At 40.6% G+C, this 23,342-nt stretch overlaps 1 protein-coding gene and 1 long non-coding RNA gene across 3 annotated transcripts in view; one reads left to right on the top strand and one right to left on the bottom strand.

Annotated features, from left to right (window-relative positions):
- Nucleotides 1-961: 961 nt before the first annotated feature.
- The window catches only part of ARID1B (AT-rich interaction domain 1B), a 574,571-nt gene continuing 552,190 nt past the window's right edge, over nt 962-23,342 (bottom strand). Inside the window, 7 exon segments of the mRNA XM_077149343.1 lie at nt 962-4,075; nt 6,256-6,386; nt 8,387-9,170; nt 10,685-10,781; nt 13,344-13,494; nt 18,521-18,693; nt 18,951-19,089. Of these exon segments, the coding sequence (XP_077005458.1) occupies nt 2,351-4,075; nt 6,256-6,386; nt 8,387-9,170; nt 10,685-10,781; nt 13,344-13,494; nt 18,521-18,693; nt 18,951-19,089 (3,200 nt within the window). The 3' untranslated portion in view covers nt 962-2,350.
- LOC143674055 (uncharacterized) overlaps nt 10,146-23,342 on the top strand; it is a 42,221-nt gene continuing 29,024 nt past the window's right edge. For both annotated transcript variants that reach the window (XR_013170837.1, XR_013170838.1), the window contains exon 1: nt 10,146-10,238. This is a non-coding gene — a long non-coding RNA (uncharacterized LOC143674055). The remainder of the gene's footprint in view (nt 10,239-23,342) is intronic.

The raw sequence follows: 23,342 nt of genomic DNA, 5'->3' as shown, positions 1-23,342 counted from the left end.
GTTTTTAATTCAACATATATTTGATTGCATTGTTATGTAAGAACTAAATGTTGGAATAAGTAATGTGGGAGTTGATAGATGATGAGACTACTTGCAGAAAAAAACTTTTTCCTTGTGACTCTAAAGTCGCGTTTCACACTGACTATAACTGTGTGTTCTTGTCTAACTCCACATACTATGGCGAGCAATGCGAGCAAAGCGAATAGGCACACCAAAGGACTAGTGATTTCTGAGTCTGTTGTGATCAGTAGGGCGGTGTGAAGAGGTGGAGTTGGGATAAGAAGGCTGTCTCACTACCAGCCCAATTATCCAGCAGTTTCAAAGAAATCGATTATTACACAATAACAGTCAGTGACCCAGGAGGAAGAAATTCCAATTAGAAGAGAGAGTTTTTAAATGCTACTGTGTACCGGGTAGGAAGGAAAATGAGAATATGTCCCAAAACAGAAATAACCACTTTGCACTGTGTACACCACATACAATAAGAACATTCTCTTTTTAACATTGCACAATAAATATTATACATGGTGGAGTCAACTAAACGCAAAATAACTTTGAGGCACACAGAAGAAACATGGAATAGATTGAACTGTGATCAAAATTAAGATGGGGTTAGTAAAAGGCAGAATGTGACATTTTCAGGGTAGTAAGTTTTTAGATCTCAGATCAACTAGATTTCGCAGCCACCTCCCATCTATATTGAAAATGACCATACCTCAATTTCATTTGAGTTAATTGCTTCAAAGAAAGACTAATTAGCTAAATAATTTGAGGAAATCAAACTGTCACTCCCCACGCTAAAGTAGGTAACCTCGAAAGGTCCCTTCTGACCTCTGGGTTTTATAATGAGGGACTATGTGAACACATGGCTCCGTTTCTCTATTTCTTGTAAATGACTGGTTACTATGAAACCACTTTAAGAAAACTAGAACAGTATTCAAGAACACCCATCACAGTGCTTAACAAGATTTAATGTACATTTATTCTTAATATGTGGAACATATAAAGATTTTATACTGAATAAATGATATTCATTAAGCCAGAGGAAAAGGAGGAATTTACATCAAGTTTTTTTTTTTCTTTTCTTTTTTTTAAACTACATTATCTTGAAATACAAATGTGGATTCTCATCACTGAAAAATCTTTGAAGTTGTATTTCTTTCTTTAGTTGTATTTTTCTTTTTTGTCTGTACTGGTAACCATTTTCTAAATCAATCCATATGCAACCATTTCCACACCTTGATTCATGAAGCAAATTGTGATCAGCTGCTCTCCCGAAATAGAGCATGACTTTATACATACAGAAACTTGTACATTACCCTCTTTTTTTTGTCTTTTTTTTTGTTTCTTTTTGTTTTTTGTATTTTTCTTTTTTTTCATTTTTTTGAGATATGGCCCTAATGAAAAAATATATAAAATAAAAATAAAAAATTATTTAAATCTACCATCACTTTGTAGTTACCACATCATGAAAAAGAAACTAAAAACTTTGTACTAAAAAAAAGAAAAAAGAAAAGAAAAAATGAGGGTATGTTTAATGTACAACTTCTATATACATCACAGCCCATAGGCAGTAAAAAAAATATTTAAAAAATGATGAAAGGAATTGTGAAGAACTGTCACGTGGAAGGTCAAATGACAGGCCGCAGCGAGGGCGGGAGCGGTGAGGAAGCCTTACGTGCTTGTTGTCAGGTATGTATTTTCGATCTTAACTTGAGACGTTGTTTTTGCTCCTAGCCTAATGGAACCATTTTTCTGTGGAGAAACCAGTATCATTCCATAGTCTGACTACTGACTGACACCTCCTTGAGCCCCTATGCCTACATCTCGAGAAGTTTCTATTGCACAGAGCTTTGTGTGAGGGGATACAAGGTTTTTCCTTATCTGAAAAAATGAAACTCACAGCAAATTGATAAATTTTCACCTTTTTGCCTAGGTATGGTGAAATTTTCCCATCTTAAGCATGTTTTGCTGCAACTTTTTAATGGTCAATTTGCTCCCCCCCCCCAAAAAAAAATGCAATACAACATGGAAAAGAACATTAAAAAGAAAATCTATGAAAAACAAAAAAGTGACCTTTGAATGCACTAGACAGCAACTTTGGTTAAAAAACAAAACAAAATTAAAACAACAACAAAAGGATGTACTTATACACACAGACAGCAAATATTGATTTCATAACTGTTCGAATTAATTATTTCTTTAATTCCCAATTGGTAAATAGTGAATGGGGCAGAGGAGCAAAGATTTTCTTTTCCTTCTTCCTACGCTGGATAAACAAGAACAGAAAACAGCCAGTTCTATGTGACCCTCTAATCTTCACTCACACATGCTTGCCTTCTCACTTATGTCATAACTGCCCAATCTGAAACAGTACATCACAGATGACAGATGCCACCAGAGAGTTCAGGACAGCCGATATCGAGATATCCAGCAATCGACCCTCGTGCAAAAGAAACTCTGAGCGGTTTTCGTCCACTCTGGCCATGGCCAACAAAGCCTTGGCCGCCCTGCACATCATGTCCACGCTTGGGGGTTCCAGAGGAGGGGGTTGCATGTGCATGAGGTTATGCTGGCTCTGCTGATACTGGGCCATTGTGACCCCGTCCTCTAGGAAGCTTATCAAGTTTCCAATGCTTCCTTTCTGCACGGCGATTGCCCTTGCTGCTAATGCGTCCCCTTGGGCAAGGTTCGATAAAAGCGCCATGGACATTTCTCGACAAACTGGGTTTTTGCGATCCCCAACGTACCTAACTAATGTAGCATAGAATTTCTCCTGACGACTAAATGGAGGAGTGGCCAAGATTAGGTCCACGTTATTGTCCTGGATACTGAGTTTACAGAGCGTCTCCAACACAAGTCTCTGAGGCGACAGAACAGAGTTGGGCCCCACAGTTGGAAAGGGATCTTGTGCCTCTGCAGAGGGGCACACCATCCAGTGCAGTAAGCCATCCAAAATTGGCAAGCAGATGCTTTCTGTGTAAGCAGACAAGTCTAGCTGCCCAGAAATGTTGGCCAACGTGACCAACGTGTTATCCCGGAGGACCTCGAGGCAGTCCCACCACCACTCATCTTTGCTGCAGGCCACCCCCTTGTCCTCATCTTCCTCCTTCTCATATGTTTGCGGTGCTCGTTTTCTCTCTGGATGTTCATGGTGAAGAAGGATCAGCTTCCCTAGGATCAGCACCAAGCCTGGATGTTTGGACATTTCAGCGTCATTGCCAGGCACAAAGGACAAGCTACGGACAATATTGGAAACACAGATACAGCGCTTAGCCAGAGAATCCTGCCAGTGTGCCACAGTGCAGAGGGGAGTCTCGTCCCGGCTCCTCGGCTCGTCCTCCAGCAGCTTGATGTTTCGGTGGCTTTTAACCTGATGTATACCAAAAGGAAACTTGCTGCTCTCGGTTTGGTGACCAGGATTTGCATCTTCCGGTAGTGCCCCTGGCCGAGCAGACAGGACATCATCGATGGTTGCTGTGATACTTTTCTCTTGCTGCTCTTCTGAATCCCCTTTTCCCTCTTGCTCTTTCTTTCTACCTGTGGAGCTTAAAATGGGAGGAGGGCGCCTGCGAGGAGGAATTTCCATCTTGCTCTCAAAATGAGTCTGGATATGCTCCGTTGTATCACCCCCACCGAGCTGCCAGTGGAGAAGTCCACTACTGAACTCCTGCACACGACCTAGTTTGTCAGAGCGGTCAACAACAAACAGTTTATTCTTTTTGACGATCTTTATTGGCAGCTTGTCAAACTTGCTAGCTTGCTTGGGCTTCTCCTTTGGATTTGCAGTGGCCTCAAGAGGGGTGCACGCCATACTATTCTTAGAATCGGTGTCTGTCTTTTCATTGTCTTCCTCCTCTTCCTCCTCTTCATCCTCCTCATCTTCAATACATTCAGCATCTTCTTCCTCTTTCTCAGAATCGTCTGCCAAGGACTGGCTGTCATCTTTTTTCACTGCATTGTGATCAAGTGCTTTTTGGCTGGGGTCTCCCACTTCATATTCCATGAGGATTCCAAAAATGTCAATCAGGCATTTTCTGAAGTACTCTACTAGAAGTTCGAGAAATCCAGACAACTAGAGAGGAAAATGAAGAAGAAGAACAAAAACAGGTATAATCTCATGACATCAAATATGACTGAAAGGGTAAAATTCTTGACAGCTATAAATACAGTTTTATGATTATTTTCACTTCTTTCTGGCTAGATCAGGAAAGACAGAGTACACAGCAATTAGAATTAACCTTCTGAATTTTACATTATTAACTTCACCAACATTTATCATGCTTATTTATTTACTGCTTACTTTCCTATACTACCAACATGAAAACTTTATTTTTATATTTCTAGTATTATCAACGCGTTGAGCTCTTCACCTTTTTTTTTTCTGATTTGGTTATAAGGCATGTGTTATTACAGGAGTGAAAATGTACATTTTATAGACTCATTCACCCAAAATGATTCTGTTCTCTTCTATTATTTGTCTGAGACTTGCCTGCCTGGATTTTTATCGTTATTTTTCTTTGAATTTTATGGCTGTTTTTGTTGCAGGTGCCATAGGTTATCCTAATTTATGTTCAACATATATCTTTTAGAGAAGATAATTTCAGCAATATAGTAGCTCATAAACACTGAAAATTAAAAACAAATCAATTTACACCCTGATAAATGAATTGGAATGTTTCATAGAATGCCATTTTACATTTACGTTATTCACAACTGTAGCTGAAAGAAGAAGCTACTACGAGAGAACCAGTGCCTATGAGAATCAATTTTGTTTCTTTTAAGCAAAGGTTTGTATCAAGGAAAAACCAATACACTCCATGATCAGCAACTATCCAATTCCTTCCCCCACCACAGGTGCTACCACATGAAGGGATAACAAAAGATAAATAGTAGAAGGATTCTTTAAGGATTGATGTTTCAGAAATCAACCATGTTTTTATATCTACTGTCAGTTTCTTGAAAGCGGCCAGAAACAATCATTAAGAAAGAAGAAGAGACCCAAGTACTAACTAGAAAGTACTTGTTTGCGGGATACCGAGGGTACAATTTTCCAAATGGAGGTTTAGGTGAGTGTGTGTATGTTTTGAAATTTATTTTTTTCCCAGGGGAAAAGGGTAAGTTGATAAAGCAATTTTGGTCACTTTGGAAAGTGTGTGATCAACCACAGTTCACCTAATTTAAGAGTGAAAGTTAATTACTCTAGCAAAGGCAGAATAAATTTTTTCAATGCTTACTTTCCATTAAAACAGACTTCATACAATGTTTATGACCTTATTAATATACTTCCTATCAGCTGAAAAATTGCCTTTCAGGGCTGTAGTGAGGAGTTAAATGAAAGAAGAAAGAGGAAATAGAAGACTTTGGTCTTATTTCAAAAGAGGCCAGGAAATTAGATATTTTAGGTTTCCTCCTCCAAAGCAGGAAGTTCTTCATACAAAGTAGGAAAAGTTACCTTTTCTCATTTTTATTTCTAAATATTTCTTTAAAAGTCTGTAGCCCAGTTGATTCTTGGGCATTTTTCCTAAGCCTCAGTTCCCCTTCTCTTTTTTAGCTATTATGCCAGAAGCTACTTTAGATCTAGCTCTGAACAAAGGAGGGTTTAAGCTCATTAAACTGTAGTAGGCTTTTTAATGCCTACTTCAAAATAATCTAGAGAGAGGAAGAAGTGGGTGGGGGAATAGATCAGAAACACAAATGTGGCTCTTAGTTGATAACCACTTTTGCTGGATAGTGGGTACATGGGAGTTCATTCAACTGCTGTCTCCACCTATACAGATGTTATATATTTTTTAAATATAAAATTTATTTTTAACTTTAAACTGCTTTCTCATTTAGAAGGAAGATGGCAGGTCTTCCTAGAAAGTAGGGTAATGTCCCACTGTAAACAACTCTGGTTCCAACACTGACTACAAGCATAACTATGTTACATTTTGAGTAACTGCTATTGGTCTGCTAATATTCATTACAAAACAACAATTTTACTACTATCGTCTACTCCCCATATATATATATATATATTCAAGGTCACTGTTTTCCTAGGAGAAATCTAGGTGCGTGTGTAGATATTCTAAAGAAGGCATTATCCTAGACTAAATTCCTTGTCAACTGTAAATCAATAAATGTTGGTTTATGACAACTACAACGATTAAAAATATTAGCTATGTCAGGGACAACTTAGGCATTTGTTCAAGCACTGGACACTAATTCACGTTCTAATGCCTACCTGGCTCCTGGTTACACTGGTGCTCTTACCTGGGAGAGATTGAAAGTAGCAACAGTGCTGTCGTCATAGAGAAGAATATTAATAGTGTCCAAAGCCCAAGTACTTTCAGCTAAAAGACCTGATTTAAGGGACATCATCACACGCCACGCCTCAGGAGTTACTAAAAAACAGAAGAAAGAAACAGGGGTATAATTATTTTTACCTCTATGTATGTAAGAATACAAAATAAGAAAACAGAGGACTCTGAATTATTAAGTTAAATACTGATTTTAAACAAAAGCTCTGAGGGACAGTTAAACATGATCATGGCCAGATTTTTAATGGAGGTGATAAGCTGTAGTAAGGAACTTTTGTTAAGATTGTTTACTTTGTTAGTTAAACAAAAGCCAAAGATGCTTGTAGAAGCAGGAGTGGTAAACATAAATAGTCCTTTCTCCTTGCCAGTTTATTTCTTTTAGCCACCTAATGGTTTGTAATGACACAAAAGAGTTTTACATGATTAAATCAAAACAAAAAGCAGTTTTTTTGGGGGGGGAGTAGTGCTCTTGTTTGGCCTTCCCCATTCACAAATGTCTCAGGGTAGTGTCTTCAGAAGGCTGGCAAGTATGCAGAATATAAGCAACTTTTAATTTAAAAAATATAACATCCTCAGATATAAAATGTTGATTTTTCTCATGTTGTTCTCTTTCATTCAATGCACTGGCCTCACAATACAATTTTGAGAGCTATCAGCACCTGGATGATCCAGGTTTCTTAAGAGCTTCACTTCTGAGACAAGGAATGGGAAACAGAAATGCTCTGTCCGCGGCAGCCCCACACCCCATTTCTTTCTAGTACTGAAGGAAGAAAACATGACTAGATACAAAGTTTTTAAGATATGCCATAAATGGGACTACGAACATAGAGCCATCACTTGTTTGTACTTCAACAGAAGCTATCTTTAGGATGCCTGGAAAAAGTATATGGAATAAGCTACTGTCTGGGCAGAGTGGGTCTCTCCTGTCAGACGCAGCCCAAAGACCACCAGCCGGCCTGGGGGGGAGTGCGCCAGAGCCAACATAGCTGACTGCCATGGTGCCACGGGGTTTTTCCACCTGCATGTCATCCCTCTGTCAGAGATTTTTTCTAAGATAGGTACATATTACTTTTATAATAAAAAAGTCAAACTTTCATTTAAAAATAAGGAATACCAATCTCCCTAAACTGAAGACAAATATTGGCACAACATACAGTAATAAGCAAAAAAAACATTCTTTGAATTGATTTATACAAATACATAAACGTACATACATATACACAAATACACATACATATTTTACATATATTTATCTTTATATATAAAATGGGGCATGGTATATCCCTCTGTATGTCCTTACTTAGGGGTATAAATTATGTCCAGGGAATTGGAAACATCTTTAGTATTTTTTTAAATTTCTTTAATTTTTTAACCACTGCAAATGATTTCAAGTCAGTTGATTTTGAGATTTTTGAAGATGTTTTCTTCAAAACATTTTTTAAATACAACTCTTTGTTTGCATTAAAGGTACTTCAGAAAGAACGTAGCTGTGCGTCCTCCAGGCCGTGTGCAGTGTCGAAGGGTATCGAGCCCTCCCCGCATGTGGGCCGCCCGGCAGCATGAGCACCTACCACAGCAGCTCCCTGACCGGCACTGACGCTGCTGCCAAGACCATGTCAGCTCCTCACACACGCAGGCTTCCCCTTCTCCTCACTGACCGTGTTGTTACCATAATTACACAGGGGCTGGCTTTCAAATTCTCTCAGGTCGTCTGAAGTTTCATTAGCCTCACAGTGGTCCTTTTAAACATGTATCGCACAGATTAAGTGTACTTGGCTAAGGTCAAATCTTTAAGCCCCAAACATGGTCTACAATCCCCTGACCTCTTACCTGGAGTTCTCATCTCTCACACAGACAACATGCAGACCTGAAAATGCTATTTAAATTCAAGCTCCTTTCTGAAAGTTCTTCCTAATTCGACTACTGGCTTTCAACTATTGCTCCTATATAAAAACATGTCCTGCTTGTTTGTTGTTTTGAGAATTTCATTTCCTGGAGACTAACAGGAAGTACATCTAAAGTAAAATTAAGATTCTAGATAGCAACGGGAATTCATTTCAGAACAAAATTTTCGGAATGCTTACCGATATCTTTTGAGGTAATCTTTCGTCTTTGTTTCAAGACTGGCTGTGATGCTTCTACTGAACCAGGAGGAAAGGTGACCTCCCTCCTGATGGGGGGTGGCTGGGGGGGTGGCCCTGTGACCTGAGAGGTGGGCACAGTGGGCATGACCTTCTGCATTTTCATAGAGGGCAGGAAGGGAGACTTGCTTGGAGACATACGGTTCTCCAGGGAGCGCTGGAAGGACGCGGGGCTGGGCGCCCTGGAGATGTGGTTTGGCAGTGTCGGTGGTGTCTGGTAGGAGGGCTGAGGCGGTCGTGTGATGGGCTGCATGGAGGCTGATGACGACATATAAGGCTGACGCTGGCTAACATGAGAAGGCCACTGGCTCTCGTGATTCATCCTCTGGTCAGGTACCATCATATCATCCGTGCGATTCATGCCTGGATAAGGAGGTGCCTGTGCAGGGCCGCTTGGGCCTTGTCTGTTCTGGTAGGAATAAGGCATATCGTTGCGTGCTGCCCACATGTTCTGCTGAGGCCCCTCGCTGGAGGACGACTGCATCGGGCCGCCCATCATCTGTGGTGGTATTCCATGTGGCTGCATCTGCCCCGGGCCCTGAATCCTCTCTCTGCTGTAGGGGTATGGGTACTGTCCCTGGATGGGCCTCCTGTCCGGTCCGGAGTAGGAACTTCCATACTGGGTGTACATCTCTTGCTGCTGGCTGCCATACTGCATGTTGTACATGTCTCCTTCGTGGCGTTTGGCTGGAGGCCCGTACATGCCATCCATATGGCGTTTGTAATTCTGAAATTCACATAAAGACAAATCATACTGAAGTGTTCCTAGAGATGTAATCACATACACACTTAAATTATGCAAAACAGTTATTACCTGGCGGAATGTTAATTTCAAAATGAATGCAAGAAGCTCATATAACAACCAAGGACTGACAATTTATGTACTGTATTTCGGTATCATATAATATCATGTTCTGTACTTTGAAGAAGGCTTCAGATGTGTGTTTTAATATACTTGGAACTTTCTGTGGGAAGAAGCAGCCCTTTCCTGTGGCATTCTCCAGTGCTACATTGGAAAATGATTCTGCTCCATGACCGGCACTCGGGTAAATGCTGGACATGGGCTGGTGGCTGCACTAAGGTGATACTGGTGGGTGTGAGGAGAAATCACAGAAGAATGCAGTGAGGATGCCAGAGGCAAGCCTGAAAGGCTCCTGAATTGGGTGGCTCTCCAAGGCCTAATTCACAGAAAAGCCTCCAACTAAGACTTGGCTCCCCAGCCTGGCCCAGCTGCCGTGGGCACCTGGCATTCCGTGGCTCCTGTCCCTGACGTCTGGCATGTCCAGGTCCGACTCTCCTGTGAAAGCCCTGCCCGGGCCCAGCCTCTGGGGATAAGGCTGGGCACAGCCACTGTCATGAGCCCTTTTCCTGGTGACCCATAAGGAGGGTGGGCGGGAATCTCCTTTCCTAAGCGAGATGTCCATGTTTTAATAAGTATTCTTTCATTTTACATGAAAATCATTTAAGATCGGCTGGTGTAATAGTATTAAGTCACCGCACCTATATGCTCTGGTAAAATTAAATTAATGCTTAAAACTGCAGTGCTGATAAAAAAAATCTAAAAAGAAGAAGAAGAAGAAACAAAAAACCCTCCATTTAGCAAGAGGAGGTCTCCTAAAGACAGAGCTGTTTAGAAACAGCAGAACCCTCTGTGACTGAAACGTCACAACACAAAGTGAAATTCTCTGCGTCAGTCCTGAGAACTGCCAGGTGGGGGCAGGGACTTGCACAACTAAACACTGACGAGCAGCAGCCGTGTCTGCAGACCAGCACAAACCTGTTACATGGAGTCAAGGCAAGCATGTTTTATTTTTAAAAAGCCAATTAACTTGAACTATTAGTATGTAATATTTTAAGATTTCTTTTTCTACATGTTTTGTAACACATATTAACACATTTCTGTTCTAAAAGGGCTTTTGATATAATAGCACACAACAGACACAAATTTAAAACATATATTACTTGGGTTTGTTATTTTTTACAAGGATGAATGTACTTAACTTAGAGATGGCTTATAACATGGCTGTTTCAGGAAACCAGATATCAAGAGCTATTTTTGATTTGCTAACTTAAAAATCCTAGGAAATTTTTCTAGCACGAAACAAATATACACTGGATGTTCAAATAAATGCTAGCCATTTTTGTTACATTCCCTAAAATCTTCAGAAGTTGTATGGGTTTGAATTTTAGCCTTAAAGAGAAAACCAGAAAATGAAAAGATCGTGCCCACTGGCCACTCACCGGCTGCTGTGGAAACAGTCCAGGCTGGTGTCCTCCATAAGGGGGCTGTCCTGGGGGAGGCCCCTGGCCTGGATACTGCTGCCCGTAAGTGTCATGCCTAGAATGAGGCATTCAAAGGAAACGGAATTTATGAAGAACTTCAGGCTAACAAAGAACCTAAGGATCCATATCTGGAAACGCTATACCCCAAAAGGCTCTCTCTTCTCCACTCTACACGCGTTCCGAGAGAGGTGCTCTGCGTGGCAGCAGCACCTCACCTTTCAGTAGAAGGGATGGGCACACCTGAGTTGGGAGGGTGCTGAGCTCCTGGCGGGGCCCGGTGAGCAGGTGCAGAGGAATACCAGTCTGACAGGCAGGCGCCCGGAGCTCGGGCCAACCCTGGGGCCCTGGCCTCTGAGGGGAGCCCCGCCTAGGCTGCTGAGGATCACCTTAGGGAGTGCCACTCAACTTCCTGAGACATCGCAGAGAGCAAGGAACAGCAAAGGAGTCCAAAAACCCTGAGCAGTATTTCTAGAAGTATCAGAACATGGACATAAAATCAGAGAAAATGTTTCCACTTCTCACTTTCTCATTAGGAATGTAAAATGTTCAACTTTCTATAACTATATTTTAAAGCAAACTCAGATGATACTGAGTTAGCTAATTATCTTAGAGATAGAAGTATTAAAATCCCAAAGTCCTGTGTTTCTAAAAAGTTATAGAAAAGAACAGGGGTGATTCAATATACTTCTATTAAAACTTTAAATAGGAATGAACAATACATTCATTTTTCAACTACTATTATGTTGAGAAATTACAAATATCATAAAAAACAGCATTTTTAAAAGGGGAGTTGATTTGAAATTTGAACAAACAAAATGATTTAATTACTCTATTGCACCTTGTAAGAAAGAGAAAAAAACTTGGACTGAATATATTCTTAACCTGATCAAGGGATGAGAATTCTAAAAAAAAATGAATGTATTTTCTGAATATCACATGTAAAACAGCTACAGGGGAAGATTTTCCTAACTCCAGTGACAACCAGAAGGAAGCTAATAGTTAGGAGGGAAGGAATATAATTGACATGGTTGAAACTGAAGCTGGTTAACAGAAAATGCCTCCCAAAAAAGAAAATTTAACAATGAGGTGATAAGCATCGCTTCCAAAGAAAATTTAACAATGAGGTGATAAGCATCGCTTCCTAATGGGGTCCAGCCCAAATAACTTAAATTTAGGCCATGCTTATTCTGGAAAGCATATAAAAACAGGAGGTTCGATTTGCTTGGGTTTCTTTAAGAATATATGTCTCAGGCCCACTGTTCTAATCTTGTCAGCCCTCCAACATCAACAGGTTTTCCCAGACTCTCAAAGATGAACCAAATCTAAGTAAACTCCTTGAATCAATCCACTAAACATTACATAATGGTTACCTGACTAATGCAACCATCACAGACAAATACCACATTTAATGCTAAAGTAAGAATTAGAAGAATAAACTCTCAAGTCACTATTAGAAGACACCAAATCACTCTGAACATGTGACGGCTGTACACGCTCAGAAACCAGGCTCACAGATAATGCCGGAAAGAAACCTTACTTGGTAAAACAGTGATTTTTCTTTGTGCGAAATCCTTTCACTAACAGAACCCTCCCCAATGAGCCCAGCATGTTCGTGAGACTGATGGAAAGCAGGGGTCTGACTGAAGCAGCCCCTGAGGTCACCCGACCATACCCCAGTTCTCAAAGAAACGAACAGGAACCCATCCCTGACCTGAGGGGGGCCAAGTATGGCTGCAGTTACTTTGCCTCCGGTTTTTCCTTTAAGAATCTCTAATGTTGTATTAAAGCATTTTTTTTTTTTTGGCATGGGCAGGCACTGGGACTCGAACCTGGGTCTCCAGCATGACAGGAGAAAACTCTGCCTGCTGTGGCCCACCCTATTAAAGCCTTTTACTTCTAAGTGTTTCTCTACTAGGGAGGTAAAGAACCTACTGACAAAGGGAAAGGATTTTATGTATTAAGTCAGGGGCTGTCCTTACAAAAGAAGCCTACTGTATGCCACAGGCGTAGGAAGCAGTTTTCTGATTAGCTCTCAGAGACATTTCAATGACTCTTTCTAGCTAATTAAAACTACATCTGGACCAGTGCTGCATCCTTACTTGCCACTCTTTCTCAGGACGTCTAGAACAGGGACATCACAGGCAACAATGCCTGGAAGGCCCCCAGGAGCTCCCTGCGGGGCCTTAAGACAGGAATGCACAGGGGGCAAGTCGGGGCTGTCTCCCAGAAGAACACCCGGCAGTTCACAAAACGAGATCCATCTGGGTCCTGAAGGTGGCCAAGTGCTGGGGGGCTGTCTGCACTTCAATGGCCTGCTCCTCAACTCCGGGGAAGCAGGCTCCTCTGCCCGGCCAGCCCAGGCCAGCCCAGTGCATCTCTGATTTACACTTCTGGCATTTGCTCATGAAACCACAGCTGCATCTGACTGCCTGAGGACAAGATCCTCTCCCCTGTCCTGGTACAGCTGCTTGACACTCACTCCCTCCTCCTCAACTCCAGCAGGAAACGGGACATGGGAGTTATCGTCAGTGTGCTAAGCTACCTGGGCTCAGAAACATGTGTAAGGAAAGCACAGTTTCTATTCAGTCATCTCATTTTCAACTTAAAAATGCCTCACCTTCGATCATAGCTGGCCCCGTAGGGAAACTGCTGCCGCTGGCCCATGCTCAGACTGGACATTGCTCCGGAAGGACTCTGGTTGTACATGTCCTGCATGCTGCTATTGGGCAGCTGTCCTTGCGTTATGAAGGGCTCACTACTCCCAGGCACTGCAGTATGTTTAATAAAAGACATGGAATTAGGCATTTTAAAAAGTCAAAAGACCAAAAGATCCCTTCTAGTTGTTTCTGTTTTCTGTGCATAGCCTTAATATGGCAGATAGCAAGCAATACTAATGAAAGGGCCGAAGTTCTGGAGTCAAGATGCACCTTGTGGTAGGCAGATCTTGAAGGCCCCCCCAGACTTGTTCCCCTGCCTCCCCTGGTGTACCTGCCTTGGATAACCCCTCCACTGAGTGTGGTCAAAACCTATGAAAAGTATCATTCCCACGATTGTGTTAGGCCACATGACAAAGGGATTTCACATATGTAATTAGGGTTGCTAATCATATGACTTTGAGATAACCAAAAGGAAGATTCTTTGGGAGAGGCCTGACCTAATCATACAAGGCCTTTACATCTGGGTCTAGAGGTCAGAGGTGGAGCAAGTCAGAGACCTGCTCCTATGGGCCTTGAAGAAGCCCAGCCATGTTGTGGAGGGGCCACGTGTTAGGACAGGCGAGCATCTGCAGGAGCTGACAGCAGCCCCAGAGCCAGACAACAAGAAAACGGGTCCTGGGTCCTGCACCTGCAAGGCACTGCACTCTGCCTACTGCCCTGGATGAGACAGCAGCCCTGGCTGACACCTGGCTTTCAGCCATGTGAGACCCTGAGCAGAGGACCCAGCCATGCTGTGCAAGAAAGCTGACCCACAGAAATTGTTTTATGCTGCTAAGTTTGTGGTAATTTGTTATGTAGTAATCCAGAAAACTAATACAGGTCCAAATCCATTCCTTAGATGAGTTACTCAACTTCTGAGCTTAATTCCTTGTCTATAAAATGTCAGTGATATCTAATGGGGGGGGTTGTGAGGAAGAAACGAATTAGAAAGTACATAAAGTTAGTTCACTTCCCTTACAGAAAAAAGAAGGTAAAAACCCTAACACACACACACACACACACCCCAACTTGTTCCAAAATCAGGATAAAGACAAGAACTAGGGAGTTAAGAATAGCTCAAGATAGGATGAGAACCAACTATTTCTAATAGAAGGTAGAATGCCAAATAGGTCAGATATGCAAATCAGCACCAGCTCAGAGCCTGAAGGAAATTAGGTCAAGCCCAGAAACTAGCCTGTAGGCAAATTAAACATTTTAATAGATATACAGCACTGCAGCATCCTTTTTCATCCTAAAATGGCCACTCTGTTAATTGACAAAAGCTGATTAAAATTTTGTGAGTTGATAAAAATTTGATAGGCTGATGGAGAAATACAAATAATGAAGCCTAATACTGGTATAACATATTTTACTTTGTAACGTGCTTTCACTCATTTTATCTTATTTGCCGTCACATCAACCTGTGTTTTAATGTTATTTTCCATTTTAAAGATATGAAAACAGAGACAGAAATTAAGGGGTACAATTAATTAGCTTAATTCCTTAATACACAAAGAGCTCTTAAAAAAATCAATGGGAAAAAAGGCAATCACATGAAAAATGGGCAAACACATAAATGGCATTCACAAATGGCCAATCAACATATGAAAAGATGTGTGACCACACTAATAACTAAACAAATCCAAGTTAAAACAATCACAAAACTCCTACCCTCTCACCTGACTGGCAAATAGTAAAGAAATTGGTAAGCATAAGGAGATGAGAAACCACACTCCCTTTCACATTACTATTATGAGTATTAAATTGGAATAACTTTGGCAATATCTATGGGTGACTACCCCTTGGTGATCCCCAATTGAAGCACACCTCCTGGTATGCTTATCCTTGAGATGCCCCTCCATGATATGATGACTTCGGTCTTGGCCACATAACTAGCTTAGACCACTGGGACCTTGGCAAATGTGATGCAAGCAAAGGCTAAGTAAGCTCTTGTAATCAAGGTGTGTCCTCCTAGAAGGCTCCTTCTTGGAACCCATGCACTATGTCATGAGGCACCCAAGGAGGAGGCCTCTAGCCATCCCAGTCCCAAGAGAGCTCCCAATCAGCTGTCTCTGTGTCCTGTGACAACACAGGCAGCAAAGAACTAACAAGTCAACTCCAAAGTTGTGAAAGATCATCAACTATTGTGGCTCAAGGCCACTAAGTTTTGGGGTAGTTTGTTACATAGCAATAGATCACCAAGATGCTTAGTAAACTAAAACAAAGTTCATATTCTTTGATTTAACAATCTTACTTCTAGGAATCCACTTCACAGATACTGTACCTGAATGAGCACTGAATCACTATACATGATAGCAAAATGTTAAAAAACCCATTTATCACTACAGCACTAGAGTACGTATGTTCAATTAAAAAGAGTAAGTGAGCCATGTATACAGAAATGACCAGACATTCAAATATATGAATTGAACAATTCAAATATTACGTTCCCTGAAGTGACTATAGCAGTAGGAGGGAGAAGGCAGGCAGGCAGGTGGACAGGCCAGGACTACTTGAAGTCACTGGATCTCAGAGAGAGCCTCTTTTCCTTCACTACATGGCCATACTATGGGTACACAACCACCACCTCCAGGCTTGCTTTCCACTGAGACAGTTCATTAAAAAAAAGAGCACGAAGTTCAATGACAGAATAAGGTGAACTGAGGAATGGAAAACTTTGTTTAGAACAAGGGAATCTGTTTCCTATGGATGATTTCCTATTTATCTATTTTATACAGTTTGGTATCAGATATACCAATAGTATAAGACAGTATGTGAATGGAAATTTATAGGTAAAATCTGAGATAGAGCTTTCCTTTGGCTGTATCATTTTACATGGTGATGAAAACACATTCTCAATCTATCTAGAATCTAGCAAGGTAATCCCTCAGCCTTTCCTCCCACAATTTGTTTTTATGTGTGTGTACTAAGAAGAATGGCAGGCATAGGAAACAAAGTAAGAATATCTCTAGATGTCTAATATAGCATATTGGTAGGATACTGGAACAGTTTACAATATATTTTGGGGCCAGATTTCCAAATGCTATTAATTATTTTTCTTTTGTTTTGCTTTTCATGTGGTCATATTTTTAGAATCTAATAATGTGACAGAACAACAAAAAACACAAACAAAATGCTCATCCTATACCCTAGGAAAAGTAGCTACCTCCTATACAAACAAAGCTTTGGAATTCCTGAGTTTTTGGGTTTGCTGTCTATTCTGCAAATTCTTTACTCAGAACAAGTGGCCCTGAAACTGTGAAAAAATACACTGTGGATTATTTTGCCTGATGTAACAGATATCATCCTAAAATATTAAAAATCTAATTTGTAAAGTAAGGGGTATATTCCCAATATTTAAAGTTTTGAGATTATTCATTTTTAGTTTTCTTTGGATGATGATACTTGTGAAAACCAAGGCTTTGGGCTTTATGCTTCTCTCTATTCAAACAAATACAACAAGAAATTCATGTACCCCAAACACCTAAATGCAACAGAGTGACTAATTTTTTAAGGAATCCCAGAATAAGTACTCCATTAAAAATATTATTCACTATTTTCTATACATTTGTTTTCAATAATATTCACATCGTCTTGATTTCATAGGAGCCACTTGCATTTGAAAGAGTTCCAATCGCACTCACCCTGAAAATCAAGTGTCCACTGGGAGTTTACATGCCACGGGAAGTGGTAACAAGGGGCTATGGTTTAGATATCTAAAAGCTCAATGCTTTTGGGCAGTGGGGATTAATAAGCACAAGGGAAAAACTGTGCTGGATGTTTCTGATGTCTATCAGAACCTTGCCTGCATGCTTTCTTGGTGATCTCAGCCTTCCTCTACCTGGGAATACCATCTTGCTGCCTAGGTTTCCAAAATGATATCAATGCCAGCCCTCTGCTCAGCCCCAGACATCCAGTCCACCAACTACTTACCCCTGGTCATATCCCGGAGTGAACTCCAGCTTTCCTTGCCTAGCCTGCTCCCATCCCAACATCTGTCAGGTATCTCAGCCATCAGTGCTCACTTTTGTCCTTGCTTAAACCTCCATGCTCAATCCATCAGCAAGTCATGTTGTTTCCACTTCCAAAACAGTGAACATTTCACATCTCTCTCCACTGCTGGGATCCTACTCCAATCCATCTCTTCCCTAGACTTCTATCATAGACTCCTTACTTCTCTCCAATTCAACAGTCACCTCACTTCAACACATTCTCCACAGATGTCAGGTTTTTGTTTATCTTTTTTAATAGAAAAAAAATCTAGTCATGCCACTGCCTTGCATGACATTTCACTCATAAAACACAAACGCATCAGTATGTCTGAGTGCCTGGATAACCTCACCCTGACCCACTGTTCACTGAGCTCCAGCCCTGTTTCAACTCTTCAAACACACCAATTTCTTTCCTGCCTCAGGGTCATGCTTCCCCGCCCCAACCACCCTTCCATACTACTTCTCATTCTTTAGGGCTCACCAGGCCACTCACACCTCCTCAGAGCCCTTCCCTCCTGACCCACCTCCCATTACATCTCCCTTTCTCCCACTGTCCTGATCCCCAACATCTTTGCTATGTGTTCCTTTTTTATTTCTATTTGTTTCTTTTCTTTCACTAACCATAATCTTAAATGATTTGTTTGGAGTTGAAGTTAGTTTTTGTTTGTTTCTCCCAAAAATCTGTCAACTCCACAAGAGCAGGACTAAGTCAGATTCACTAATAATATACTACCTAGCACCTAGTGCCATGCCCAACCCATGTTGATACAGCAACGAGCACGGTAAAGATAACGCTAAGGTAATGCTTCATGCTGTGTGTGCCAGTTACTCCCCTAGGAACTTTATGTGCATAACCTGAATTAATTAATCCTCACAATACCCTCTGAGGCAGAGCCTATTATAATCCCAACTTGATGAGGAAACTGATGCACAAAGATGCTAAGTATTTTTCCCAAAGCCACGCATTTAGTAAATTAGGGACCTGGGACTCCAACCTAGGCAGTAGGCAGCCAAATATGTTTTGAATGGATGAGTGAGTTGGTTGTAGAACGGCAAAGAGAAGCATGGCCTTTTGACCAAGTATGTGTAAAGGACCCTCCACATACCTTTCCTCATTCCACCAAAGGGGTCCTTGTTGGGCTCATAGGGCATCCTGCCCATCATGTCTGGCATACTCATGCCTTGTTGGTATGGGGCATTTGGAGTCATGGAGTTCCGTTTTGGGAACGATGAATCACTCACGTCTGAAAATGGGTCGTGCACACTAATTGTACTGTTTCTGAAAAGTTGCAAAACATGAAAACTTAACAATAGAGTAGAAGTTACCTCCAAAGACCATACTCAGAAAATAAACCAATCTTGAAAACTGTAAGGATAAAAATCATCTAAAATAAATTACATGCCTAAAACTAGTAGTAATCAACATTTAAAAACTCACTAGGGAACACCATATTTCCTTTCTCTATGAAGTTTGCTCAGAAAATCAAGCAGTAAATGATCTGATTTTGCACGGCTCATGGAGCTCTTCTGACATACCTTCCACCTTGCATTGGGGCCATCTGTCCATGAGGGGTAGAGGCTGGAGTAGGTGGCTTCAGGTCCCCCGGAAGCTCTGCCATTGAGTTGCTGCCAGTTGACTGCGGTGTCTGTGGGCCTTGCAAGGACCCTGAGTTAGCTGACAGGAACAGTACCAAGATAAAATGGGATAGAAAGCTGGAGGTTATCAAGTAAGCTCATCTTTGTTACTCATAAAAAAATCTAAAAAAAACTAAAAGAAGATACCATCTTACTACAAATGGTAACACTATCCATTGTCAATAAGGATGCTGTAAAATTAGTTGCTTTTACACTGTGGTGAGAATTAGTGAAAGTTTATTTTTTAATTATTTGGCAATCTTCATTTTTTAGCTATAGAACAGGTTTTTACTTTTTGACTGGGCAATTGCTTTCCCATTGTCAATAAGGATGCTGTAAAATTAGTTGCTTTTACACTGTGGTGAGAATTAGTGAAAGTTTATTTTTTAATTATTTGGCAATCTTCATTTTTTAGCTATAGAACAGGTTTTTACTTTTTGACTGGGCAATTGCTTTCCTAATTATTTATCCCAAGAAAATAACCTAATAAAAAGAAGACTACAGGCAGAAAAATATTTATTTTAGTGTTTTTTATACTGGAGGTAATCTAAGTAAGAATAAAGAAAAAAGAGGTAAAACTTTTGGATATCAGTTTAATAGACTATTGTGCTATTCTGGAAAAAAAATCAGAAATATTAGTTCTGGGTCATGAGAAATCTTGACATTGAAAAGCAGAGATAGAAACTAGTAACAAGCTTTATGTCATTTCAGTGCCTTCTCGTGAACGCATCTGTCTATGCTCTGTCATTAAAACCCAATCACTTTTTGGAGCTGTGAAATCAGATTTGTTATTAAAGACACAAGTCATACTAGTTTGGAAGTCTTTAATGTCACTTGATCAGAATTCTAAGATTTGGCTTCAAATATATGTAATTACATTACATAAAAGCACTTAGAATTGAGCAGTTATTCAAAGCTTATGTGGGAATCCTGAAAAAATTAACCTCACCTATTTTTTTAACAGACTATATCTTAATTATATTTGGGCTTGCCAAAAATAATTTAATAGGATAACATGAAATAGTTCCCTATATTTTAAGGCTGTAAATTTTACACTTATGATTCCTCTCTAATTTTTATCTTTGCAAACAACTCTGGAATAGTAATTACCAGGAGATCTGTCAGAATTAAGGAGAACATGGATTTGATTTGGTTTCAATCCATTAGTGCGCCACCCACTGCTGGATTCAGGCAATGGAAGGTCTGCTTGAGGACTGGTTGATGGTTAGGTCAGGTTAGTGGAATTCAAGCAAATTTCATCAAATCACCCTACCAACAGCTAAGACATTTAACACAATGTCTTGTACAGTGTTTTATAATTAATAAAATGCTTTCCCATCCATTTCCCACTTTGAGCCTCATGGAAACTCTTTTGTCTATATAAGGAAGATACAAATATTTCAATTTTATAGGTGGAGGAATTCAGGCTTGGAGAGGGTAAACAACTTGCCTAAAGTTACAAGTAGTTACTGATAGCTAGGATTCAATGACAAGTCTTGGAACTCCAAGCACAGTGCTCTGGTTCCAGAAGATACAAATGAGGTGCAGTAGGGAATGAATCTATGCATCTTGAAACCATTTCTTTATTGGAATGTGTTTACTAACAGACTGAAGTGTTCTGGGCCATCTTAATTACTGAGAAATAGAGATGCAAAAACTTCTCTTTATTGCTGCCTACTCATGGGACCACTTCTGTTTCTGTCCAAGAGACTGAAAAATCTTTCAATATTTCAGGGCAGTAATGTAACATCACTTTTTTTTTTTCGCAAGGGAATCAAACCTGGGTCTCTGGCATGGCACATGAGAATTCTGCCACTAAGCCACCATTGCACTACCCTAATTTCACCTTTTAAGAAATTTTTTAAGAGTTCTTGCTTTATCCTCCACTATTACCAGTCTTAAGCACATTAGGCATTCAATAGTTACTGTCTTCATTTATTAATTAAACAAATATTTACTGAATGGATAACCTGTTCTAGGCTTTTCTAAGTCTGGATACACCTGTGTATCAACACAACAAAGAAGACAAAAGTCTCTGCCTATATGGAACTTCCAGGTAAATACTTTTCAAACTATAACTAATGGAGGAACTATGGCTGCTGGTAAATAATAACATTTTATACTCACAGTTCCTTTCATAAGAATTTCTCAAAGCTCACTATACTTTCTATTAATCACATTTTACTTTAGAGGAAATCGAGGTTAATCACCCAATGGGGATTATAAAGTCAGCGATGAAAGAGTCAGAAATGGAAATGAATATATCACTTAAACTCAGGAAGCATCTGTTCAATTCACATATTTCTAGCAAGATTAGGTCTGTCAAGGTTCTTGCCTGGATCAAATACTGGCCTGGTGGCTAGGGCGAATGACACTGGAATGGCTAGTTGGAAATGGCTCCTAGAACAGTCAAAAGGGCTAAGTATTCTGTACGTCTACTTCTGTGCCCGAGGACTTAGAGAAGTTCACAGAGTTCTTTAAAAAACGTATTAATCATGCTTACAAACTAAATTTTGATGAAACAATGAAAATGCATATTAAGAAGTAGACTGTCATAAAAAGAAAAAAACAGTATCTTTCCTAAATATATAAGGATAAGCCTACAGTCATGACTACCGCCACAGAGCTGGCAGAAGAGAAGTAACTAGCTTCTTAAATCTTAAATATTAACAGACTCCAACCCAGCTTATACAACTTCCTTGGAAGCACTGGCTCACAAGGCTATGATTTCAGAATGACCCTTATTTAAAAATATTCACATTTACAGCTAATAAAAAAAAGGAAAAATTCTTCCTCCTTGCCTTTTATTTCCTTTCCTTTCAGGAAAAGAGTTTTTTTTCCTTTCCTTTCAGGGAAAAAATGTGAATGCAGCCTCTTAAAACTCCTTTAATAGAGGAGGTTGGCATGGGCGCTAGGATATCCCTACCTTTTGCCAGAAGCTACAAATGTATACTCTAAAGTAAACAATGAAAAGGTTACTGAAGGTTAAGTACATCCACACGCTTCAGACTGTACAGCCAGACTTCTAGCTGGGAAGATAATTTATACAGCTCCAACCTCCTGCCCTAATTCTGGCTGGGATTGTGGTAAGTAGGGTACAGAGAAGTTCCAGATCTAGAGGGACTTGAGGTCAATCAGAGGGCACCTTTGTTTATAACCCTAACCCCTTTCTCATTCATCTCCTGCGGAGGGTTCCCTAGCTGGATCCATGACAGGTTTTGTGACATCATCTGTCACTAATAATAGAAATCCAGGCAGCCACCTGCCAGCTAAGATGGATAGGTTTTTGGTTACTAATTGAATGCAGAGCCTCTTGACCTTCCCACCTCCCCTCCCCTCACCCAGCCTGCTTACCCTGCTCCCAAGGGAGCCCATTCCTGCTGTGCTATCCATTAGAACTCCTCCACAAACTTTTATAGGTTCACTATCATGTGATCCCCACTGGTACCTTAAATCTGCAAACCACACTCCAAGGCCTCACCTAGGTTTCATTTGGGGGCCTGATTTTGCCCACTTACTCTACTCACCCAAAGATGTTAACTGGGAAACCACAGTCACCCAACAGTGACAACAGCCATGTACCCACCAAAGGCTAAGAGGGCTGTACATCCCAGGAGTTGACAGCAGTTTATTTTAGATCCATATTAGAGAGACAGATGATTGGAATGCTCTTAGAATATAACCCGATAATTCAGTTGGTTCAGAGTCTTTTTTTTTTTTTTTGCCATGGGCAGGTTCCTGGAATCGAACCTGGGTCTCTGGCATGGCAGGTGAGAACTCTGCCACTGAGCCACCATTGCCCGCCCCAGAGTGATCATTTCTAAAACCCTCTAGAATGTTTCTCAGAAATCTCTTAGTTTATATCCGAGTGTGCCTGTAAGGAATAAACTACAATTTTGTTCTTAGGGGAAAAAAAGATTTCAAAGGATACACATTTTTACTGAAAATTAAGTTTTAAACAATTTTGTAATAAATGAGACCTTAATGTGTCACGTAGGTGGGTATGCATATTGTTTTCCTTCCATTACAATAAAAATGTTTCAGAGACACTTTCCTTAATGACAGAATAGGAATCAGAGGGGCTATATGAGCCCCAGTTGTCAGTGGAAGGACTGGCTTGGCCTATGGGTTGGCGTTACTCGTTCCCACCAGACCAGACTCGGGGTTTTAGTCCAGTGAGTGCTGCCTCCTGAGCAGTGCGGAGAACCCGTGAGACGACTCAGTTGCCCCCTGGTGCACTATGCATGATGCTTTCTGGGTTGTACAGTGACTTAATGGCTTAGATTAAGAAGC

The sequence above is a fragment of the Tamandua tetradactyla genome, chromosome 2 (genome assembly GCF_023851605.1).
Source record: "Tamandua tetradactyla isolate mTamTet1 chromosome 2, mTamTet1.pri, whole genome shotgun sequence".
In the NCBI taxonomy this organism is placed as follows: Eukaryota; Metazoa; Chordata; class Mammalia; order Pilosa; family Myrmecophagidae; genus Tamandua; species Tamandua tetradactyla.
This window is presented reverse-complemented; position numbering and strand designations above follow the sequence as displayed.